The following is a 25231-nucleotide window of genomic DNA, read 5'->3' as shown; positions in this document are numbered from 1 at the left end:
GACTAAGCAAAACAGAATATAATTCTTTGTTTACTAATATGAAAATACTTAAGATCTTTCACCACTTAGATGCTGAATTCTCCTTCATTAAGAAGATAGATGTCATATCCAAATCTTTATTTAATTAACTTTGAAAATTGAGGCTTACTTCATTCCCCTATATAAAATAATTCCAGTAAACAAAAATCTTTGGAGAAAAAAGAAGATAGTAAAGAATATTTCATAATCTCCAGAACTGCACTCTTCTAAAAACATTCTCCTCTAGAGGAAAAAATATTGGATAGTAAAACAGTGCAACTTTTGAAGGTTGGTCTTAGTCTCCCTGTGCTTACTACAACCAAAACAAATGAAAAACATCTTCACCTACTCAGGAACATGCTGTTCAGAGGAGTTTGTGCATTTCTAATGAGTGAGATTCCACAGTTTAACTGGAGAAAGACCTGGGCCACCAAATTTAACTTCAGAGAAGTGATCTGTCCTCACAAGAAAGTAAATATTTCCAGTGTCTTAGTCTTGAGCAGACAGACTGCTCCAACTCTGAATGAAACTTAAATGCAGCCTGGGAAAGTAGAAAAATATAAAATATATGCATATACATATATGTGGGCATCAATGGCACTTCGTATGGCATTCCATTCCTGAAAGGCTTTCTGATTCCTGGATCACAAGTTCTCCAGTTTATTTTGCTGAAAACAAACAAGCAGAAAATTAAACAGAATGATTCTCCCTCACCATTCACAAAGTAAAAACCAATTAATAATCCTGTTCTTCCCATATAAACTGAACAAACCAAAGCACTGTGTATCTGTGAACCTGTTAATAATACCTTAGATAAGGGGATCATACACAGAAAAGCATTCTCTGTGCAATCATACATATGGATTTCTCCTAAAAAAAAATTTGGAAATACAGGTGCTGAAGAACAACCTAACAGCATCAAGGAGAAAAAGCCACTTTTCAACACAAAGAAACATCTATAAAACATTAGAATTCTTTTACAAGAAGTTGGAAGGTTAGAGAAAAATAAAAAGCTGAACATAAGTCAATGATGTATTTCATGCTCCAGGAAGCATAATTAGGGGTACCACGAGATAGGCTTAGACAAATCCTGCTCAATTCAGCATATTGACCAGGCAACAGTCAGAGTCCTATAAATAACTGTGGACAGATAGGGGCCAATTGAAGAAAGTTAAGAGGAAAAAAAAAAAAAAAAAAAACACAAGGCATGAATGAAAAAGTCAGGAAACTGATACTGCTTATGCTGTGGAAGACACATTAACAGTCTTCAGATACACAGAAAACTGCTGCAAAGAGCAAGAATCGCACTGGAAAAAGAAAAAAGAAATAACAGTAGACCATAGAAGAAAGAAAGAGAAAAAAAAAGAGCATTGGGTTCCAGATGTCAGGGACCAGATAGAATGGGCTACTCCAGTGGGAAAGGTGAGTAGAAAGCCCTGGGTGGAGCAGGGACAGCAATCTCACCCACCAGAAGCATGTCCCAAAACGCACAAGGAAGGAAAGCTGTGTAAAGTATAAGATGAAGTGTAATATCAAAGCAGAGAAACTAGTGAGAAATGCTTATAAACAGGCATAGGAGATGCATGAACAAGAAACATTCCTACTCTGGAAAGAAAAAAAAAAAAAAAAACCAACACTGTACCATGTTCTTAGTTCACTATTACTACAATTAGAGTAGTGACTGGCAGTCAAGATATTAGCCAAACCTAGTTATGTGAAACAAGAATTGAGAATAACTGTGAATTCTATCATCAGGGCAGTACAGTCACATTTATACACTGTGTTTTTTCAGGCGGAAAAAGTACTAGCATAATGCTACTGTAATGCAATAGAAAGCACAGCAGTGATAGCAGGGTAGCAAAACCCTAGGCTACAGCAAGTAAGGATATACCTAAATACAGCAACCACCAAAACAAAGGAAAAAAATCCACTTACCCTTGGAAGACCTCAGGTAGGCAGGGATCTCCCACAAGATACCCTTGCCTCCACTGCCAACCCTTAAATGAGGCCTGGGAAGGGTTGAATCCTGGCTCCATCCTTTCCAGTCACTCAGCTGCATTGCATTTGCACCTGAACTCCCCTGGTTAGCGCTGTCTTCCCAGGTAAAAGACCCAGGTGCTGCATCACTGGTTCAAACCATGACTTGAACCAGCTTGAACTCAACCTGGTCACTGGGGTTAAAAGGAACAAGAAACACTTTTACAAATACAAAAACGATAAGAGGACTAGGAGAATCTCCATTCTTTACTGGATGAGGCTGGGAATATGACCACTGAGGATAAGGAAAAGACAGAGGTTCTGAATGCCTTCTTTACATCTGACTTTAAAGGTCTCTGACCTGGTGCTCTTGGCTGGGGAGCAGACTAAACCCCGCACGTTACAGGAGGACACAGTCAGAGACCTACTACTCCAGCTGGACTGTCATAAGCCTATGGGGCCAGATGACATTCACCTGAGAATGCTGAGGGAACTGGAGAAGGTGATAGCCAAGCTCCCTTCCATTATCTATCAGTGCTCCTTGTTGACTGGTGAGGTCCCAGAAGACAGGAGACTTGCCAGTGTGACTCCCATCTACAGGAAGGGTTGTAAGGAGGATCTGGGGAACTACGGGCCTGTTAGCCTAACCTCAGTGTCAGGGAAGGTTATAGAGCAGATTGTCTTGAAGGAGATCATGCGGCATGTGCAGGACAGCCGGGGGATCAGGCAGCATGGGTTCACAAAGGCAGGTCCTGCTTGACCAACGTGATCTCCTTCTATGATCTAGTGACTCATCTGGGGGATGAGGGAAAGGCTGTTGATGTAGTCTACCTAGACTTCAGTAAGGCCTTTGACACTGTCTTCCACAGTATTCTCCTGCAGAAGCTGGCAGCCCGTGGCTTGGACAGGTACACTCTTGGCTGGATAAGGAACTAACTGGAAGGCTGAGCCCAGAGAGTGCTGGTGAATGGAGCTAAATCCAGCTGGTGACTGGTCATGAGTAGTGTTCCCCAGGGGTGCATGCTGGGGACTGTCCTCTTCAGTATCTTTATTCATGACCTGGATGAGGGCATTGAGTGCACCCTCAGTAAGATTGCAGATGACACCAAATTGGCTGGAAGCGTCGATCTGTCTGGGGGTAGTGAGACCCCCACACAGGAATCTGGACAGGCTGGAGAGCTGGGCTGAAAAAGTGGTCAGGCACTAGAATGGGCTGCCCGGGGAAGGTGGTGGAGTCACTGACCCTGGAGGTGTTCAAGGAATGTTTGGACATTGTGTTGAGGGACATGGTTTAGTGAGAACTATTGGTGATAGTTGGATGGTTGGATTGGATGATCTTGTAGGTCTTTTCCAACCTTGGTGTTTCTGTGATTTAGCACGATGATTTCCGCCACAGCTACATTGTAGGTGCTATCTCCTATTCAGAAATGCTCTAAACCAGATTTCAAGAGCCTCCACATTCTTTTCAAAAGAGTAAGTCTAATTTCCCCCCAGTCTTTAACTTATTTCATAACTTCTGATTATTAACAGAAATGATTTTCCCTAGCAAATAGTCAAATGTTTTCCATGCCTCGAAGATTACCCATATCTACTTCCTGGAACATTCTTCAGCAGTCTGTTTTGCCTTACTCAAGAAGCAGAAGTTCTGTCCTTGAGACAATTTGCAAACTGAGGAAATATTTTCTGTCGTACATCTCATAGCACATTTGAGAATAATACTCAAAATCAGACCCTCTCAAAGATAATAAAATTGGAAAGGATTAGGAATAAAATGTTAAGAGGCAGAGCTGTCAGCATTTATTCATTCAGCCTGATCTACAGTACTATGCGTGATATTAAAGCTTGAAGATTCTAAGGAAAGTTTAGCAGGCAAAGTCAAGGAAGAGACAAATACCGTTCTCATTTATGTAAGACTGGGTAAAAAACAAGAGACACAAAAAGCAGTTAATAAAAGGCTGCCTCTTTTAATCAGTTCAAATATGAAAATATAGGATGAGATTTACTGAGACTATTTCCAGATAGTCTAGTAATGTATTACAAGAGAAGTAGATCTTACAAGCAATACTGCTTTTTTATCAAGGACCCAACACTTCTATCATTAGCACTTTGGGAAGGTTCTATTTTAGATTTACTATTATACATTACCTTAGACTGAAAGCTCATTAATAGCTGCAATTAATCAGGTGCCTTATTTTCAGAAAGAAAAAAATTCAGCTACATATTACATTTTAGTTAAAACTGAAGTATGCATTTTGAAGCAAGTCTTTTCCAAACACCCCCACTTATTTATCATACTGCACTTTACATTGTGGCATAGCCTCAGGGCACATGTGCTAGATTCTTTTCAGGTGGAATTAACTTCAGTGGAGGCATGCTCCAGGACACACCTAGAGGGCTCGGCCACAAACAGCTGTGCAGTTCACAGGATCAGGCTATAGTTAATCTGTAATAAAACACAAGAGATTCATACAGTATGAATATTCAGTGCCTCTGTCTACTCCTATTTTGATGTTCTAGTTACCAGCACTGGATGTACCTTTGGTGCATTCCAAACCACTTTACAATGCAAACTGCAGAACAGCAAATACAGATGATAATGAGAGTCACCTGAAAAGCACATTCCTAATCCGAAGTAAAATATTGATGTACGTGTTTTAGGATGAAATAAAGCCTCTTTGGAATGGAATATTTTCCATTGCAGTTCTGTGCTTTATTCTGCAAAGTACATAAACACCTTTTTGTTTTGAAAACAGTTTTCAACCGCCAGTGATCTAAGTAAAGAATAACTCCCCTGGATAAAAAAGTCAGCAAGTCTCAGACATTTCTGAGCACATAAGGTTAATATCCTTGCCAAAAAGGAGTGCCACAATCTAAGAGGTAACATCTATACTGGTAAATAAAGCACCTGTGGGTCTTGAGGTCAGCTGGCAGCACAAAGCTCGAATCAGTGAATCTAAACTCTACGCCTTTCTAAAAAATATGAATACCACAACCGTGCTGCCCGCACAAATGGTCCCACACTAGGGTCTGGATATTGTCTGAAAGACTGCTAAGTAGCCCAGGACAAAATTATGCCAAGGAAGATGCTGACAGTTAACAGCATGATCAAATGCATTTGAGTGCTTGAAGCCATGCCTTGTCTCTTTTAGTGTTCTCAGTAGCCAGCGACACCCACCTACAGAATATAGAGGATATCAAATCTATCTTCAGCTTATTATTCTGCCTATATAAGAATGATTTGACCAAATCCAAACTTCCAAACCTTGAGGTATGACTGTATGTCTAGATACCACCAGCGGAGAGATTAGAAGATTAATTAGTTTTGAAAAACTAAGACAAGTTGTTCTGTTCCAGTTCACTGAAACATTCATAAAAATTATCCACAGAGCTCACTAGTGAAAGTACCTTAATCTCACGTATAGTTCCATAAGAAACTTGATATGAAAACACCAAGCAAGCTGATGACTGGCTATTTAGACTGCAATTTACAATTAGTGTAACTAAATTTTTATTCTGTGAAATAATATTCAAGGCAGCTATTTTTCATGATATTTGAGAAAAGACTGCTCAGAATTTCTTGCAACTTATATAGAGAGCACATACGCTTCTGTTAATAGTCTTCTTTTAAGCCACATTCAGCTAAACATGATAGAGAATTAGCTCTCAGTGAGCAGATGTGTTCCTAATGAAACTTCAACACCACAAATAAAAGCAAGGATTATAGTCAGAGAAGTCAGTTAGAAGGAAATGCTGTCCTTATCCTTAAATAACTTTCCCTCATCTCCCATTTTAGAGACTTTTGATTACTTAATTTAAGGCAAAAAGATTCCTTCTCCTCATGACAAGGACAAATATTTTGATAATACTCTCTTGACAGGAGTCTGTTTGCCAAAGTTTCACAGAAGTTCTTGAAAAATAATGATGCTCTGCAGAGCAGTCTACTTTTTACTACTTCTAAATTGCATCCAAAAGGAACTTGCAGAACTACATCATGTTCATGTCACACCTCAGTGCCTTAAGCCATGGCAGTAGGCTGGTGGGTTTATTTTGTTTATTTTTCTTCTGCTAGATGTACTGGGCTAAGTCATAAGTTTTGTAGGGCTGCATAGTCTGCAGCTAATTTTCAAGGAAAAATTATCTCTTGGAGGAGACAGCACTAACACTAATTGCTTAAAAAATATACATGAAACACTGCACTTTTTGGTGGCATTCAGCAGTGAATCACACATTAGACTAACAGAATGGAAATGATATAAAATTTAAAAATGAAGCCTTCATTTTATGCTATAAATTGATGAAGCAAGATGCTTTTGTGGAAGAGAATTAGATTGACCCCGGTTGGATTAAAATGACACTAGAATTATGAGAATTACAGAATCAACTCGAGCAGGTTTACTGCATTTAATTGTATTTAGCTACAAAACCTACATCCAGTAGACATTCAGTTAACCTTACTGACGTTTCTCAAAATCTGTCAAACTACTGAAAGCTGAAGAGAAGAAGCAGAGCTTTCAGAGACTGAAGTATGGACTCTCCGTACTACACAGATAGAAATCACCCAGAAAAAACAACACAGTGCTCTTGAGGTCTAGATAACTCCTCGCTGCCTCCTTCATTCACATACATTTCCCTTTAATAACCACCCTAAAGTCTACCCTTTAGTAATGTTTCTGTTCTTTAAAAATCATAGAATCATAGCATGGTCTGGGTTGAAAAGGACCACAATGATCATCTAGTTTCAAACCTCCTGCTATATTCAGGGTCGCCAACCACCAGACCAGGCTGCCCAGAGCCACATCCAGCCTGGCCTTGAATGCCTCCAGGGATGGGGCATCCACAACCTCCTTGGGCAACCTGTTCCAGTGTGTCACCACCCTCTGGGTAAAAAACTTCCTCCTAATTTCTAACCTAAACCTCCCCTGTCTCAGTTTAAAACCATTCCCCCTTGTCCTATCACTATTTTATGTATATATTGTATATGTATATAAATATATGTGTTTTTCTTCAATTCTTTTTTTCTCGTCAGCCAGTGAAATGGACTGTCTCCAAAGAGTATATGCGTTAATGAAAAAGCCAGAAACTCTTCTTTTGAGGAGTAAAGCAAAGCTTGTAAAGAGGAAAGGAGCAGAAAAAAAAGTGTAGAATAGAAGTAGAGAGGAACATAAACCATTTGGTTGTCCTAATGCCCTCCACTCCTTCTGAATTAGTCATGGCGTAAACTAAAAAACGAAGAGGTGATAAAAACAAAATCAAGTCTTAATTATTAATGATCACTACTTCTACTTGGAATCAGTACATGATTATCCATTTTCTTATCCTTCGTGACATCTGAAAAAAAAGTTCTTGAGAGCATTAGCCACAGATTATTCCAGTTGCTGCAACTCTGCTCTTTGTACAAGTCTGATTTTTGTTTTCTTTCTCTAAGAGCTCAATTACAGGTAGTAAAAGACAGAAGGAAGCATTCTTCCAAGCTACAATTTAAACCGTCAAAATGAAGAGAAAGCTCTTCTGGGTTGCATATGTAAATCAGAAACAAACAATTCCAGTTCATTAATTTTCATCAGTAAACTGTTTTGATTTCATTCTGACAATTCAAATTTCAGATTTGTTTCCTGGAATACTTCTCTTTTAAATTCACAGACCATAGAATAACAGAATGGCTTGGAATAAGAAAAAAACCTTTCCTGCTCCTTGTTGTGGACAAGGACCTTTAACATTTTCAGGGATGGAACATCCATATCTTCTCTGGGCAACCTGTTCATCCAATGCCTCACCACTCTCACAGTGAGGAATTTAAACCTATTGTCTTTTAGCTTATAACCATTACACCTCATCTTTTCACTACACTCCCCAATAAAGAGTCTTTCCCTATATTTCTTCTATGTCCCCTTTAAATACTGCAAGGCTGCTTGCGATCCCTGGAGCCTTGTCTTTCTTGGCCAAATAACTGCAATTCTCCCAGCTTTTCTTACAGCAGGCGTGCTCCAGCCCTCTGATCATCTTTGTGGCCCCCACCTGGGCCCAGTCCAACAGCTCCACATCTTTCTTGTGCTGGGAGCCCCAGGCCTGGACACAGTACTCCAGATGAGGCCTCACAAGGGCTGAGCAGGGGGGCACAATCACCTCCCTCTCTCTGCTGGCCACCCGCCTCTTGTGATGTAGCCCAGGATATATTTGGCCTTCTGGGATGCAAGCACACACTGTCAACTCATGTCCAATTTTTCATCTGTCAGAACCCCCAGGTTCTCCTCAGGGCTGCTCTCAATTCTTTTATTTTCCAGTCTGTACTCATACTTGGGATTGCCCTGACCCAGATGTAGCAGACTGCATTTGGACATGTTGAACCTCCTTCAGTTCACATTGGTCAATTTCTCAATCCTGTCCAGGTCCTTTTTGATGGCATTCCTTCTTTTTGTTATATCAACTGCACCACTCAGCTTTTGGGTTATATGCAAACTTGCTGAGGTTGCACTCAATCTCACTGTCTATGTAATTAATGAAGCTATTAAACAGGTCCCTCAGACTACACACTAAAAGCAAGATATGCTTAACACAGATTTCTGAGGTATATGGTTTAGTGGGAAATATTGGTATTAGGTGCACAGTTGGACTGGATGATCTTAAAAGTCTTTTCCAACCTTGCTGACTTTATGTTTCTTTCTTGTTGGAATCAGTATCTTTTCTGAAAAGATCACTTCAATTTTGAAAATCTTTGGGACCAATGCATCCCACTACATCTCCAACCTTGATGGCTCCAATTGAGTTGTAATGGTGCTATGTTTTTGTTCATGCAACACTGAACAGAGAAAATAGCACAACTATTACGCTTCTGGAAGGGTAACTTCAATGAAAAAAATAATTTTTGAAAAGAGAAGGTAAAATGGATATATTTAAGTTTCATCTTCCGAATGTTCTTAGATAAAAAGGGTGATATGTATCTAACCTATTATCTATAGATTATATGAAGACTAAGAAGGGCATGTTATGTCCAGGGATGTAATTTCTAAAGACAGTAAGAATAAAAAATTAGTGCCTTACAAATCGTAAATCAAATTATTTATAGCAGTAGTTTCATGATAATATTGGGAAAAAGTATTGTATTACTACTCCATAATACAGTCCTTGTTAGAAAATAGTGTTTTATTTTATTCCTATTTTTAAAATATTACAAGAAAATATACAGCAGGAACGCACATTTGTTTCAGTAGGATCAAAGATTCCTTTAATGATCACAAAATCCTGAATAACAGACCTAGAGATTTTAGTACTGTAAAGTTACTCTTCAAAGCACACTTAAAAGTCTAATCCTTTTACATAATGTCCTTTTTCTCTTGTTTTTTTTTTTTAAGATTATTCTGTTCAGCACATCCAGCACATACGCCATATGATGCACCAGATGCCTTAGTAATTAATCCATCTTTTAAATGAAAATACAATGAATAGTTGTATAAAATGGTGTATTGATGCAGCAGATAAATAGGCTGATGATTTATGAGTAGACAAAAACTTTATAAAAAGCTATAGCTACATCACAAAACAAGATTGTTAACTGGAAACATTTCATAGAAATATAAACTATCCTGAGTTGGAAAGAAACAAGAAGAATCATCAAGTCCAACTCCTGGCTCCACTCAGGACCATCCAAAATTCAAACCCTATGTATGAGAGCATTGTCCAAATTCTCCTTGTATTCTGGCAGATTTGGTGCAGTGACCACTGCCCTGAGAAGCCTGTTCCACGCCCACCACCCTCTGGTAAAGAACCTGTTCCCAACACCCAGCCTGACTTTCCACTGACACGGCTCTATGCTGTTCCCTCAGGTCCTATCACTGCCACAAGAAAGATAAGGTCCTGCCCCTCCTCTTACCTCATGACAAAGCTGCAGGCTTGATGTCTGCATGGTATCCAATATATCAAATCAGGCAACAGCCTCAGCCAGCACGAGATGGATGGGGAAAAACATAAACATGGACACTTGGAGAAGAGGTTGGACAGGAAGATGGGAAGTACAAGGACTTTAGGAAGACAAGGCCAGGCCAGGGTGACTGCTGGGAAACTCTAACACTGCAGTAGCCCTAGTGGGCATGCACAGTACTGGTGCTGACTGGAGTATTGTTGGGGCCAGACAGGCTTCCCCAGGGTGATATCACCAAGCAATAGGTTTGATGTCACAAAGTCATAGTGTGTCACACCACCAGATGATGGATGTGACCTCATGGCCCACTACTGTATATACTGGGACACGACAGAGCCTGGCCTAGCTCAGCTTGTTTCTGGACCCTGGCTCAGTGTTTTCATGGGGCTTTAGACTATGTTATGGGACTGCCAGGAGCTGTTCTCAGTGCCCATCCCCACAGCATCACCAGTGTTTCCTCTGGCCCTGACTAGCGCAGGCTGCCAGAGCCCACAGAGTGCCCTTGAGTCAGTAGACATGACTTGTGCAAAGTCACTCAGGTCCCATGGAGCCACCATAGGGGCAGGAACTCAGGGAGCTGACAAGACCACGGCTGCAGCCTGTGCCAGTGGAAGTGCAAAACACACCAGCTGTAGGACTGGGAGGGCATCCTGCAGAGGGACCCAAGCACTGATATTGCTTGCTCCAGGACAGCAACTGGCCATGGCCTCTCCCTTCTGCAGTACACAACACTACCGCAGCAACAAGGGTAGCAGCTCTTCAGCTTCCCCCAGCCCACTATAGTGTGAAGAACATGGCCATGTTCCATCTGCCATTACATGAGAACTGATGTAGTCTACATGTAACCACACATTCTGCCTCAGCTGAATCTTCCAGTGGTGTTCCTGACTGCAGGGTGCAAGCATTGGGGTTCAGATTCAGTGGTCTCAGCAAGGTTCCCTTGGGTACTGTCACTGTCACCACAGAGAACAGAGGTCAGCACCTGCCCCTCCACTGCCCTCACAAGGAAGCTGTAGGGTTCCATGAGGAATCCTCAGCCTTCTCTTCTCCAGGCTGAACAAACCAAGGGATTTTGGCCACTCCTCACACTTGCAATTCTGGACCCTTTTCCATCTTCGTAGCCCTCCTTAGAATATTTCAACTCTATTCTTAAAATAAATTAATATCATGGATTACTGCACATCCTTATGTTACCATTTACGCAGCACTCACGAAGGGTAGCAGAACAACAACCAAATTTTACATTTACTAAAACATTGTGTAAAACAGAAGGATATCATGAAAAAAATAGAGGTAAAGAAATAGCACAAAATTAGATTATAATTCCTGCTTGAAGAAAATATTTTATTAGTATAGAAGAAACTTGCATTTTATTAACACAACCACACTGATAAGTAATTCTTTAAGCCTTTCTAAAAACATCACTTAAAACTGTTAAATGGGATTTGTATGGAAAGATATGTGCCCATGAATTTCCTTGCAGTATCTGGGTCTTAGCTGCAGGCAGTGAAACAAATGAAAAAAAAAAATCTTTGCCTGTTTTTTCTCCTTTGCTGGAGAAGATTGCAACATATGCTTGTAATAAAAAGTTTTCAAATATGAATACATCCTCATGATATCTACTGTGAGATCAGTTTTGGTGTTTTCTGCCAATCAACTTAATAGTCTTATGTATAGTTAGAGGAGAAAGAGCTTTTGTAGAGGAAATAAAATAAATACTCATCACTATCTCCCATGTTATTTAAGACAGTTTTTAATGTGCATGCTTGTTCTTCTGTTTAAAATATTCATGTAATATACCAGTTATTATATTTTATAATATAAATCTATTTTCAATGATGTTAAAGTACTACTCCTGATGTACACAAGCAGCAGAAGCAAGTATGCTTTTACTCTTCAGTTAAATGAATGCATATTTTTCAAATAAGTCTATATCCATTATTGGATGGGATAGATAATGCATAACTTATTAAAGCAAAAAAATATATAAAATAAAAGCTGAGATATGGAAGAAAATTTTAAAGCTGAAAATCGTTTTCCATGTCATTTTCAATGAAGTTTCATCACATATTCATGAAATATAAACTATTTAAAGACAATATACTCAACTCACATCTAAAATACAAAGAAAACAAAACAAAAAAATTCAATGCCTTAATTAAAACTTTTTTTTATTTAGCTTCCTCGGTGGTAAAGCAGAAACAATAATGCTCACTAACATTGCACTCTGAAACTCTGTATGCCACTATTTTTAATTGATGTCATTTATAGGTAGATGATAATAGCCATTAACAGTACAAATCACAATTGTAGTAACAAGGAAGCCCTGTCCACCAGAACACATAGCATAGCAAACACACATTTTTTTCTGCTTCTGAGAAGTATTTCATCACCAAACACAGACTGAGCTTCTCTGAGCCCCACATGAACTCTGTCCACTTACTCCTTCAGTCCTCCTGCAAAACTGGGCAAAAAAAGGGAATCCACATCAAAAGTCAGAATGACTAAAATTCCATATATATATTTTTTTTTTACAACAAATAATAATCAAGAGTTCACAAATATTTGACACCCACAGGCTTTGATTTCATCCTTGTTTAGATAAGGCTGCTGCTGTGGTCCTCATCAAATCAATTAGCCCTTCTGCTATACATCTCCAGCACTAAAACAAGGAACTCAGTAATACTTCAAATCAAGGAAGTACTATGAAATTTGGCTGCTCAGACTCTGGGAATTGCTTCTGAAGCCTATGAAGAAAGCTACTCTGGCTGTGTTTTTTTGCAGCAGACTGCATTATACAGAATATGCCTGGTCACAGGAAGAGTTTCTCCTCATTCTTTATTTATATCACAACTTAGAAAACCTATACAAACTGTGCAGAGGCAAAAATCCAAACTAACAGGCAAACAGTTGTGCAATTTTGGCATGACAGAGGGAAGCACTGTAAGACTAAAAACTTTATGGTATTACACATGGCGTAAACATGCACCATGCCTCTCTAAATACAATGCAAAACCTCGATTGTTTTTCACTGATTTTTCTGCCCAGAACTTCTCTAAACATTACAAATGCATTTTGTCCTTACTACAGTCTGAACTTCACAAGATGATAAACATGATAATATTGATTAGATTGTGCTGAAGCGTTACAGCTTTTCAAGGTTATATGCTTTGGAGAGTTTGTAAATCTCATTACAAAAATCTGCCTGCTGATATACATAAATAAAGAGTGGCAGAAGGATTCCAGCATGACAGCTCTCACTGGAGTCACACTGCTTTTTCAGACAGAAAGTTCAGACAACTAGGTACAGAGAAGCTCAGAACATCAGTCTGCCTTCTTTTCAAGAAAACAGACCAGAAGAAATTTATATCATCTCTGGATTAAATGAGTGAAACTAACACATGGTGTCTGGAACGAAGCACAGTCTTGGGCCTCTGCTGGCTCTAACTATCAACTTCATCAGTAAAATAAAGGATGAGCAAATCCTTCCAAGTATTTTATTTCAACTTGCAGGCAGTTTTTATAGTAAATGAATCTTAGCTTCAGATGACAGTCAACATTGACCTTTCTCTCCTTTTGGCAAATGAAATCAAATAAATAAAACAGCACACAGAAAGGTAGTACTATAATTTGCTAAATTCCAAATTTCTCTCGAGGTAGACATCCATTCTTAACCAATAGAGGGAAAAAAAAAGAAAAAAAAAGAAAAAAAAAGGCACTTTTAAGAGCCACCTGCTTTTTAAAAATGTTCACCGCTTCCAGTTTCTCTCTGAGACATTATGGAAAAGAAATGTATTACATTAAGAATGTCCAGGTGGCTCTGGCAGACAGAAGGCCAGGCAGGAGTCAGCACTGCATGCTGGCAGCACAGAAGCAAGCAGCATCAATGCAGATGTGATCAACTTGACTAGTTCTCTTTGCTTAACACTTCCTAGATCACACCCAAACATCACATCAAGTTTTGAGTCCCTTGGTACAAACTGGACCAAGTGCAATGGATGGCCACAAAGATGGCTGAAGCACTTCCCATGATAGGCTCAGGAAGTTTGTTAAACCTAGAAAAAAGATAGCTTTGGGGGGACCTGCAGCATCCCCCAGCTTACCGTGGGAATGGTCCAGCAGCGCAGAAGGATGCCCACAGAGGTTATGCACTTTCCATCCTTTGCAGTTTCCCAGATGCAATGAGAAAAAGCCTTGAATGGCCAAGTCTAAATTCAGGACAGATGCTGTTTTCTGCAGGTTAGACTCACTGACCTCCCAAGGTCCCTTCCACCCTAAATGAATCTCACTTTTATATGTTGTTACTGTTGCCATGATGCCACTGACATGCAATATCAGCTGCCACTTTGCAGGTACGTGTTATGCACTGCTCCTTCTGCTGAGCTCTGCTACCACTTTTACTCTCAGCAGTCTCTGTACTCACAAATGAAAGTAATTCTATTTATATTCATCTCATAAAATGTTTAAAACATCAGAAAAAAAAATGCTTACAATATGAAACACAGATCTGAGGTGTAAAGAGAATACCAACATTGTCTTTTTTCTGAGATAAGACATTGTTTTTCAGAGCAGCAGGTGGGAACAAGACTTATTTCCATTAAGATGTTAAAGCCATAAGCTTGAATATGATTTTTATCAGTTCAGTAGCTATTTTTATGGAGTTATGTACAGACAGAAGCAGGACTCAGATTTTGTTTTTGAGGGAAGAGATAAAAAAAATGAAGAAATGTGGAAGAAAAAAAAAAATAGAGGAAAAAAAAAAAAAGCTTGTATAGTCTAGTGTTTAAATAATGTGTTTGGTAAATTTCTTTAACAGAGTCTTCAAACTATTTCATTCCAGATTTTGAGTGGAAGGGTGGGGAGGGGAGCAAAAAAAAACATACTTCCCCTATCAGTGAGGAATCAACAAAATTTGCAATGGAAAGTAACTATGAGGCTTCATAGTATACACAGACACCTCTTTTCTATCATGAAGCTTCACCATCTATTTTCTTTTCATCCCCACTTCAGGATGCAAATTCTGTTCAACTCTTGACAAAAATTTCAGAAATCAGCTTTTGCCCAGCAAGAAACTGCAAAACAAAATAACTGGGTGGGTGGAAAAGCTTCGATTAATAAGTATAACCTATGGATTTGTATCGTGGTGTAGACAGGTACTTTGGAAATAATTTTGAAACCTAAAGCAATCTAAGTGCAGATATAACTTGAAATTAAAAATTTAAAAAAAAAAAAAAAGAAGAAGAAGAAAACAAAACAGAAAAGTTGAAGCAAGCACTGCTTCTTATGATCATGGCATACCAAAACACTGGTGTGAAACATTAATGGTAGCCATCTATTTTAGAAAAATGGCACGATTGAATGTTGACCCTAAAAAGATGAGTGGGGAAAAGGCAAGAGGCCGATGTTTGTGGTAACACGACACCTAGTGATCACATTGAGGAAGTTTCTGTATTGGTGGGTGCAAAATTGATTAAATAAATAAATTCACCAGGCCTTGCTTTAAAATAAAAATAAAAAATAAAGAGTAAATATTATCATCTCTATCCGAGTACCTAAATTACATAGACATAATGTGGAAAACTAAAAAGAGGAAAAAGAGAGGAAAGGAACAGAAGATCCGCATATGCATTTTGTCCCCTTATGGAGATCACGGTTTGAATAACTCCAGAGCAGAACAACATCCAAAATAGTTTCCCAACACTTCTTTCATTTGGATCTTTGCTGAATAAAGAAATCTATTGATAGCTTCCATACAGAGTAAGAAAAAAGCTATTAAAAAAACTTGGTGTACTAGCTGATGGCATGCAATATAAATAATGGCATTTTAGCAGAATAATCTCTACTCTGAGAAACCACTGACAAGATACTCATACATAACAATGAGATATATACCTTTATTTCTTCATTTTAGAAGCTTGTAAGGCTATCACCGCCTTTCACACTTCCAGCAAGACAAAGAAAAGCACAGAATCCAACTCATATTGCATCGGTGTAAGATTCAGGGACAACTGTGGCACAGGCACACTGACACAGTGGGTAACTATCCCTAAGGGGTTGGACCTCTTCAGAATTTCTGAGAGGCTAAAAGGGGAAGAGCTATACAAGAAATCTGAGAAGCTCACTACAGATAAAGGAAACAGACTGCTTTCTGAAATCAGCTCAATATGAACATGTCTGACCCAGCGGGAGGCAAGTAGCACAAATTACACTGATTGACAAAACATTAGAGACAATGTCTGACTGAAGCTTCACTTGTGTAGAACAGAATACAAACAAATAAACTTTTAAGTCTGTTTCTTGCATAAACTCCTTAAAGAGCTTGTTAGTGTTAAAAATATAAGCATACAAAATATTATAGTACTGTGTTTCAAATCTAGCATGCTATCTTGTATTTAAAAGTGAGCTGAGCTACTTTTCAAGGACTAGTACTTCTCTGTCTTCCTTCTGAAAACTAAAAAAAAAATTTAAATACCAGTACCTTTAAGAACTATGACTGCCTAATTACCATAACCCCAGACAATGAAATGGGCTCAGCATGCAGTATTTAGTAGTTACATCATAACTAGCATAGTTCTACCTTATTTCTGAGGAAAATTCGCACAGACACAGGCAATACACAGATATAAAAATAGTAAGGGAAATGAATTTGGATGCCAGTAGTGTTAAAATAATGAAACAAATACTCATCACACCATTCATCATAAAAGCAAGGTCTTGTTTTCAACATTCTGAGAATGGCTCATGCTATTCCCTGCATCAGTACGTGGCATCTCTGGGAAGCTGTGCAGTTATGAAGTCAGTGTATAAATACCTGTCATAAATGCTGCTATGGAATCTGAAGTCTATATGATTGCATTTAAAATTCTCTGGAAAGTGAGGTTAAGCTGTTCTGTGTTCATTGGAAAGAAGCAGCTTGCAGAGCTTTTGATTTATGTTCCTACCTCTGATGTAGGGTCCAGGTAAGCTGTACGGCCACGAATCTCTGGTTTCCACCACACCTGTCCTTTCCTTAGAGCCCAGAGCTGCTCCAGGCAATACTGCAGGCGGAAGTCCCGCGAGTATCAGCAGGAACAGCATGTCCCAGTGGCCTTAAACATACACATTTAACAGAACTACAAGAACACCAGTCATAAATTCCACCTAATGATAGTGATTATACCTCACCTTTAGTGCTGAAACATTCTGAACTACCATACAACCCCCCCAGCTGTTAACATTTTAAGTAATTGCTGCACAGATTATTTTTACAGCTCAGGAGCAGGTCTTACAAATTAAGAGCTGTGAAGCAGCTTTAAAACACAGACAATCCTACTGCAGGTTTAATTTGATTCTTGTCTTTTTAATTACAGAAATTCCAAAAGCCAAGAGGTGAATGTGTTGTAAGAGAGACAAACAAGTCAGATGAGTGACACAAAAACACAGCCCAACGCAGCTCAGACAAGACAGCAGTTAGTTGCCACAGATTTGTGGCAGCTGTTGCACTTGCTTGTGGTTCCAGGTGTCATTTAATACCTTTCCTTCCACACTTGTTCTTCCAATCATCTACTCTCATATTATGGAGGCTTAAAGAGGTAATGAAATTGCTGTGAAGAGGAAAGCATCTTTAAGCCATACTGCATGGAGCAGCAAGCAGGTGGCTTCTGAATGATGCTCAAGGTAAAATATGAGGAAGGTGACACAGTTTTCCTTTAAAACCACACAGCTGTAGTCACTGAGACAGCTTGAAGGACAGGGCAAAGAGTGAATGGGCTGTTTATTTCAGCACCAGTAAACTCTTTTATAATAAATGCAACTTTCCAGACAGTGGCTGAAAAATGCTGCAGTTACACTTCCACAGAAGAACCGCATGCCAAGAGGAGCGTTACACTAAATCACTAAGTCCATCATTACTTTAAAAGGTACAGAGGACGTACCAGATGACGCTAATTTAATAAATCAAGGACACTTGAGAACCACCATCAGAGGGCATCATTTATAAATGATGTGCCAAATACGCTGCCACGAAGTAGCGAGTCTCTCCCAACTCCCCGCTTCCCTCCCAGTGCGATACCGCACAAGTCGAGACGCAGCGGAGCCCCCTCCCCGCTTCCTCCCCCGGCCCCCGAAACTTTCCCGGGGCTGAGAGAGATGGCAGCCCCGCGTTGAGAGGGGGCGCCGGCCGGCCCGGGGCTGCCTTTCGGCGGCCGGCAGCGTTCCTCCCGTTGAGGGAGGCTGAGGCGGTGCCCCGCTGCCCGCTTCCCCTCCCGCAGGCGCCTCCCTCCCGCCCTCTGGGCAGCGCCGCCGGCGGGAGCCGCCCGACCCGAGCGGCCGCGGGAGTCGATGCCGGGACGGGCGTGGGGAGCGCGGGTACTTGCCCAGGTGGGGACGAGGAGGCTGCCGGGGCGCTCAAGCGGTGCTGGAGGCGGCTGCTTCCCCGCCACGCTCATCTCCTCCCATGCAGCTGGCTGGGTCCTTCTGTCAGACGGGCGGCTCGGCGGGACGCGGCGCCTCAGGCATGGAATCCCGGGAGCGAACGGCGTCGCGGCTCCGCGGGGCGTGCGGTGCCGGGGGGTCGCACCGTACTGCGCCGCGCTCTGCCCCGCGGCCCGGGCGGGGCGGCAGCACGGGCACGGCGGGCGGGAAGGAGGGGTCTCGCCGGAGGCTGGGAGCCAAGAGGGGAGAGGACCGTGGCGGAAGCGCGCTGCCTATTTAACTTCGTTCTTCTCCGGGGGGAAGGCGCCGCCGCTCTCGCTCCCCTCCCCTCTGCGGCCACATCTCCACAGCCGGGCTCTGGGTGCAGCCACTAGCGCTGCTGCGCTCCTCCCCGGCACCGCACCGCGCAGCCCCCCCGCGAGGCTCGTCCCGAGCGCGGCGGCGGTGATTTTGGGTTGCTCCAGTCCCGCCCCGCGCCGAGCAGCGCCGAGCAGCGCCTCGGGCTGGGCGGCCCGCGCCCGAGAAGGGAACGGGAGCAGCTGAACGGCAGGGGGTCGGGGCGTGCTGCAGGCCCACGCGATGTTCCCCCCGGTGTCGGGGTCACTCAGCGATATGTAGGTCTCCTGCAGGTATGCGCCCTTCTGTCATAATCTCCAGACCAACATCACCAGGTTTTGTTCTTCCGTTGGTCCTTGGTCTTCATCCCAGCGTTCGAGTTCATCACCTGGATAGCCTGGGAAATTAGCTTTGGGAAACTTCATGTGGATCACAAGACTGATGGGAAGGAGATGAGATGGCACACAGAACCATGTGAATTGAAAGGGACCCTTAAAGGCCATCCAGTCCAACTCCTTGCAATGGACAGGGACACCTACAGCTAGAGCAGGTTGCTCAAAGCCCCGTCCAGCCTGACCTTAAGTGTCTGCAGGGATGGGGCATCCAACACCTCTCTGGGCAACCCATATCAGTGCCTCACCATTCTTATCATAAAAAACCTTTTTTCTCATATCCAGTCTAAATCTTTTAGTTTGAAAGCATTTCCCTTTTCCTAACACAGCAGACCAACCTAAAGAGTCTGTCCCTAAAGGCATTGCTCTAAGGGCTCATTTGCCCCAATTAGCCCATCCTGTGGATAAAAAAAAAGCCTGCCATTTATAGTGCTACATGCCTGAAAGAAAAAGTTGTGACAATAAGCTGGCAGTGTGAAATGCTTGAGAACCTGGGCCATAACCTCACACAACCGCATAAAGCCATGTGCATGCACAACGTGCTGACACTCAGAGATGGAAGGAAAAAGAACAACCACACAAATGAGCTGCAGCCTGGCAGAGATGGATTGCCCCAGGCTGCTGGGGCTGGAGGTGAGAGGAAGCAGCAAGTAACAGTGGATGTTCTATAGCTCTGGAAACATCGCACCTTCGAGGTTGTATTTTGCAGTAGTTGCAGGCAGTGCCCATGCACCAGATGTGTTTTGTTGGAATGTACAAACCTCAGATGAAAAAAAATAATGTATGAATAGGGTACTGTTTATTAATGGAAACGTGCTTAGACAATTTAGGAAGGTTGGAAATGAGAGACAGATATTTGCTAGTATGGATAACAGTTTTGCTATAGTTACCAATTTCTTATCAGATACAGCTTTTCCTTTCATGTTTCTTCTTCATTCTCTTCTTCTATAAATACAGGATATAAGCAAGGATTAGAAAACAGATGTGCAAGTCAATGTAAATAAAAAACATGTAGCAGAGTACTATTATGATGTACAGGGAATATATGTGGGAAAAGACAGAGATAAATTCCTATTTTTCAAAAAGTTTCTATTTATCTATAAGCTTTACTTTTCTAAAATTTAAAATTCTTTTCCAGTTGGATACCATAAGCCTTGCACACAATGTATAACTTCTGGAGAAGCTTATCTGAAAACTGACAATTGCATAAATGATTTATGTAATGCACTGAAAATTGGATAACGTCAGACAGCTAAGGAACTGTTAATACTTTGTACTTTGGGGATTTAATTTCACAAAATTATACTCTCCTATAGTACTGCTGTACTGAAAGCAAGTGGATATATGTGATTTGGGGAAAGATAAGTCAAAAATAAACATATTTAGTATTTTATTTGAGCTAAGCCAATTTGTCATAGCCTGCAAAACTTATTAATTACAACTAATAAATTTCTTTATTTTTAAGAGACAGTACAATTTCATAGCTTAAGAAACATATGAACTTTTTAGGAGTTCTTACTGTGTTCAGTTTGTTACTAATGAAAAGCTTATATGTGGTTTTTCCTTTCCTCTGTCAGTAATTTTTCAGTTTCACTGCATCCCTGATTCTGCAAAGCCTTTGCCTTTGCCATTCCTGAAATACAGTTAATGAATGCTAGCTGTCAAGTAGCGTTTTAATGATGAAAGACTTGTGTTTTTTTCCAGATTATACTATATCCTATAATTTGGGATAGGGCAATTATTTATAAATTTCTAGCCCTTGAGATTTCATTAAAATACTAGAAAATAACCACAAAGTGATCTTACAAAAAGAGATTAAATTCAGAGGATGCAAAACATGTTTTTTGATAAAAAATACCATGATTTTCAGTTAAATTCATGATATTAAATAGTACTCAAAAAGTTTTATTAAGATTAAACATAGCAGACAGCAAAAAAATTTCAAATCATGTGTAAAGTTTGAATGGAGTGTTCATGAAAACAGATGCAAACTGCTGAATTCAGAAGCTGTCACTTTACAGATCTGTCTGTTTCCTTCCATTTTCATACATATTCTTGCATTCTTACATAAAAGTACACACACAGACAGTTGAAAGTGTGTAATTATATTTTCTAGGAAATTTTACTTTGTCTTCAAAGTATAATTATAAACATTTATAATGCAAACAATCTCACGGCTACTCAGATTGTAATCTTACTATGAAACTCAACATTTGCAGATATTCCACTTCTCATTTTTAGACATTAATATTCAGAAAAACACAAGAATCATATCATCATTGGTTCTATTTTAGGTTTTTCTGTGAAGCTTAGCTGCTTTATGAACTTTATTATACTGAATATTTTACTAGCAAAATAAATGCTCCTTCATTTGATTTTGTGAAAAGGCATCAAAGATAAGAGGAAGTAGAATCACAGAATCATAGAGGTTGGAAGAGACAGGATCACAGAATGGCTCAGATTGGAAGGGACTTCAAGGATCATGAATCTCCAACCCCCCCGCCACATCCAACTCATCTGCTAAAGCAGGTTCCCTACAATAGGTTGCACAGGAGAGTGTCTAGGTAGGTTTTGAGTCTCTCCAGAGAAGGAGACACTGTAGATCATACTTTTCTAAGGATATCAGTTTGAAATTTTTAATGTAAAAATTGCATGTAAGGCAAGATAGAAACGCTGCATGTCCCAGGGAACATGCAGCCTGCATTAATGCAGAAGCTGCCATTCAGCCACCGGTATCCCTCATTTTATTCAGGTGCAGGTACATTTCACCATGCACCCTGCTGCCAAAGTCAAACTGGTATGACTGGGACAAACTGGTATGATTTTGTCCGTCACTGCTGAAGGAATGAATATTGACTGCATCAGTCAGGAGCTCGGTATCTCAGGCTATTTAAGAGAGTAATTCATCAGGGTACTATGAAAGACTATTAAAAATGGATGTCTGAGCAACTGGATATCTGAATGAGGTGTTCCCAACATGTGTTTATAGAGGGATATTGGAGCAATCAGTATGTATTCTTACCTTGGAATCAGATGATTTTAGTAACACTGACAACATCCATGTGAACGCTTCATCACCTGCTGCAGTAAAGCAGCAAAGAGTAAGTAGCATGCAGGTAGCTAACTGGCAAGCGTTTTGAGTACTACAGAACCAAGTGGGATTTGATACTCTTTCCTGAAGTTGTTCTTAAGTGCTTGCCTGTCCTTGAAATCTACCAAATGGAGGAGCTGATGTTCTGCAAACTAGTATTTTATGTGTACTTATTCTCTGCAGATAGCAGCATGTCAAGATGTTAAAGCTGTGCCAATGTGCAAAAAGGACTACAACATTACTGTGTGGCCAAAGAAAGCACAAGGTTGTGAGAGGGAGAAGAATGGAGTTCTGGAAACCTGTTGTCACTACTTAGATTTATCCAGTTTTTTATCCAGTGATTACTCGGCTCCAAAATAGAGTTCACAGAAAAGGCATAAGGATGTAGAAATCCCTACTTTTTGAACACTGCCTGCGTCCCTGGAGTAGCATGTGACTCTCCTTCCGTCTTTTGCTCTGATTTCTGCTCGTAACATTTGGCAGGCAGCGCAAAACCATAATTGTGAGCTACTTCTCATATGGCAAATATATTCATTATTTATATTTCATCAGTATTTGACCAGTGACTCATAAGAACGTAAGCATTAAATTTAGAAAGAAGATGTGATTCACAAAGGCAATCTGGTTGTACATAGAAATACAGGTAAGTTATAACTGATGAACAGAGGCAGCATTATGTGGTTTGGGTAGCCAATAAATAAATCTGATAGAAACTTCTCAGTATGTAATTCATGGCCCATTTCTGCTAAAAACTCCTTTGCCTTGTATGCTGAATAATTTTGGGGCTGGTAGACATGATTTTTATCGATTTGTTGACTCATTTGTGGGCAATTCATGAACAGAATTAAGAGTGCAGTACATTTCTTGAATTGTTCATGTAGCTGCATTACTATACTATATCATTGTGAATCAATTGGCAGCTCATTTTCAAAAAGATGTAGTGCAGCTTCATTTAAGACAGACATGGTTTGTTTCCAAAAAAAAAAAAAAAAAAGTGAAAGTGGACAATTAGAAAGAATTTTACTGCTGTTTTTATTGCCTGAAAAATGCCAGGAGAGTCTACATTTAATAGTTCCCGTGCAGAATAAAAAAGGAAATAAAAAAAAAAAAATGTTCATTACACTGATAATATCATAGAATCATAGACTGGCCTGGTTTGAAACGGACCACAGTGATCATCTAGTTTCAACCCCTCCGCTATGTGCAGGGTCTCCAACCACCAGACCAGGCTGCCCAGAGCCACATCCAGCCTGGCCTTGAATGCCTCCAGGGATGGGGCATCCACAACTGTGGAGAGCGTGATTGAGACCTGGCTGGCTGAGAAAGGCCACACAGACAGTATTCGGCTAATGAGACGAGAGTCCTTGAGCAATCTAACAGGATGTAAACAAGGCTAACGAGGAGAGAGTCCTTGAGCAAACTAACAGGATGTGTAGGAAGGCAGGAGAATGTAGAAATAAGAAAGATGTATGGCGTGGTCTAATCACAAAAAGTACAAAGAAGGGCTGGGGCAACAAGTAGCTGAAGAGCCTATCAGGAACTTGGGCTTTGCAATATGTATGAGCTTCATTAGCGCCAACATAAATGCACGCAACCTTCTGATTAAAGTTGAGACTTTCTGATCAATTCTGTGGTCATGTGTTTGTCTCCCACCGAGCTCCGACACACAACCTCCTTGAGCAACCTGTTCCAGTGTTCACCACCCTCTATGTGAAAAACTTCCTCCTAATTTCTAACCTAAACCTCCCCTGTCTCAGTTTAAAACTATTCCCCCTAGTCGTATCGCTATCCACCCTCGTAAACAGCCATTCCCCCTCCTGTTTATATGCTCCCTTCAAGTTCTGGAAGGCCACAATGAGTTCTCCCCTGAGCCTTCTCTTCTCCAAGCTAAACAAGTTCCCTCAACCTTTCCTCATAGGAGAGCTGCCCCAGCCCTCTGATCATCTTACTGGGGGCCCCAGGCCTGGACGCAGTACTCCAGATGGAGCCTCACGAGAGCTGAGTACAGGGGGACAATTACCTCCCTCTCCCTGCTGCCCACCCCTTTGTTAATGCAGCCCAGAACACAGTTGGCCTTCCGGGCTGCAAGTGCACACTGCTGGCTCATATCCAGCTTCTCGTCCACCAGGACCCCCAAATCCTTCTCTACAGGGCTGCTCTCAAGGAGCTCTTCCCCCAGATTGTATAAATACCTGGGATTTCCCCGACCCAAGTGCAGCACCCTGCTCTTGGCCTTATTGAACTTCATTAGGTTTTCATGTGCCCACTTCTCCAGCCTGTCCAGTCCCTCTGGATGGCTTCCGTTCCCTCCAGTATATCGACTGCACTGCTCAGCTTGGTGTCATCAGCAAACGATGCCATCATCTGTGTCATTGAAGATTGTTGAAGAGCACCGGTCCCAAGACCGATCCTTGAGGTATGCTGCTTGTGACCGGCCTCCACCCTGACACATAGCTATTGCTCACAACCCTTTGGCTGCATCCAGCCAGCCAATTCCTAATCCATCGAACAGTCCATCCTTCAAAGCCACACCTCTCCAATTTAGAGAGAAGGATGTGGTGAGGGACCATGTCAAAGGCCTTGCAGAAGTCCAGATAGATGACATCCACCACTCTTCCCCCGTCCCCCAAAGCTGTCACTCCATCATAGAAAGCTACCAGATTGGTCATGAATGATCTGCCCTTGGTGAAGCCATGCTGGCTGTCTCGAATCACCTCTTTATCTCGTATGTTCCTTAACATAGCGTTTAGGAGGATCTGCTCCATAATCTTCCCAAGAACTGAGCTGAGGCTCACTGGCCTGTATTTCCCCAGATATCCTTTTCCTACTCTTTATTCTGCAACAGTGCAAAAATTGGCTATGTGCTCTGGCACCACAAAATATTCTCACTCTCTCTTTTTTTAATCTAATATTTCTCTAGCTTTTCAGCTGTAAAGTTTATAGTAGTATGTTTAAGATATTGGGGGAAAGTGCCAAATATTCATGTAAAATGACTGTTTCCAAAGACATTTAACTACCTTTACCAAATTCTTTGTAACTTCATTATTATTATTATTATTATTATTATTATTATTATTATTATTATTATTA

The 25231-nt window shown here is 40.9% G+C and overlaps 1 protein-coding gene and 1 pseudogene across 1 annotated transcript in view; both read right to left on the bottom strand.

Annotated features, from left to right (window-relative positions):
- Window positions 1-19179, bottom strand: part of SNTG2 (syntrophin gamma 2) — a 223823-nt gene extending 204644 nt beyond the window's left edge. Inside the window, 1 exon segment of the mRNA XM_090136333.1 lies at window positions 18265-19179. Coding sequence (XP_089992459.1) covers window positions 18265-18336 — 72 coding nt within the window. The 5' untranslated portion in view covers window positions 18337-19179.
- LOC149919189 (uncharacterized) lies at window positions 2590-16987 on the bottom strand (annotated as a pseudogene).
- Window positions 19180-25231: the final 6052 nt, after the last annotated feature.

Source organism: Phasianus colchicus, chromosome 2 (genome assembly GCF_987193195.1).
Source record: "Phasianus colchicus chromosome 2, bPhaCol1.hap1.1, whole genome shotgun sequence".
Classification (NCBI taxonomy): domain Eukaryota; kingdom Metazoa; phylum Chordata; class Aves; order Galliformes; family Phasianidae; genus Phasianus; species Phasianus colchicus.
Note: the sequence above shows the minus strand (reverse complement) of the source record. Positions and strands in the feature narration are given on the sequence as shown.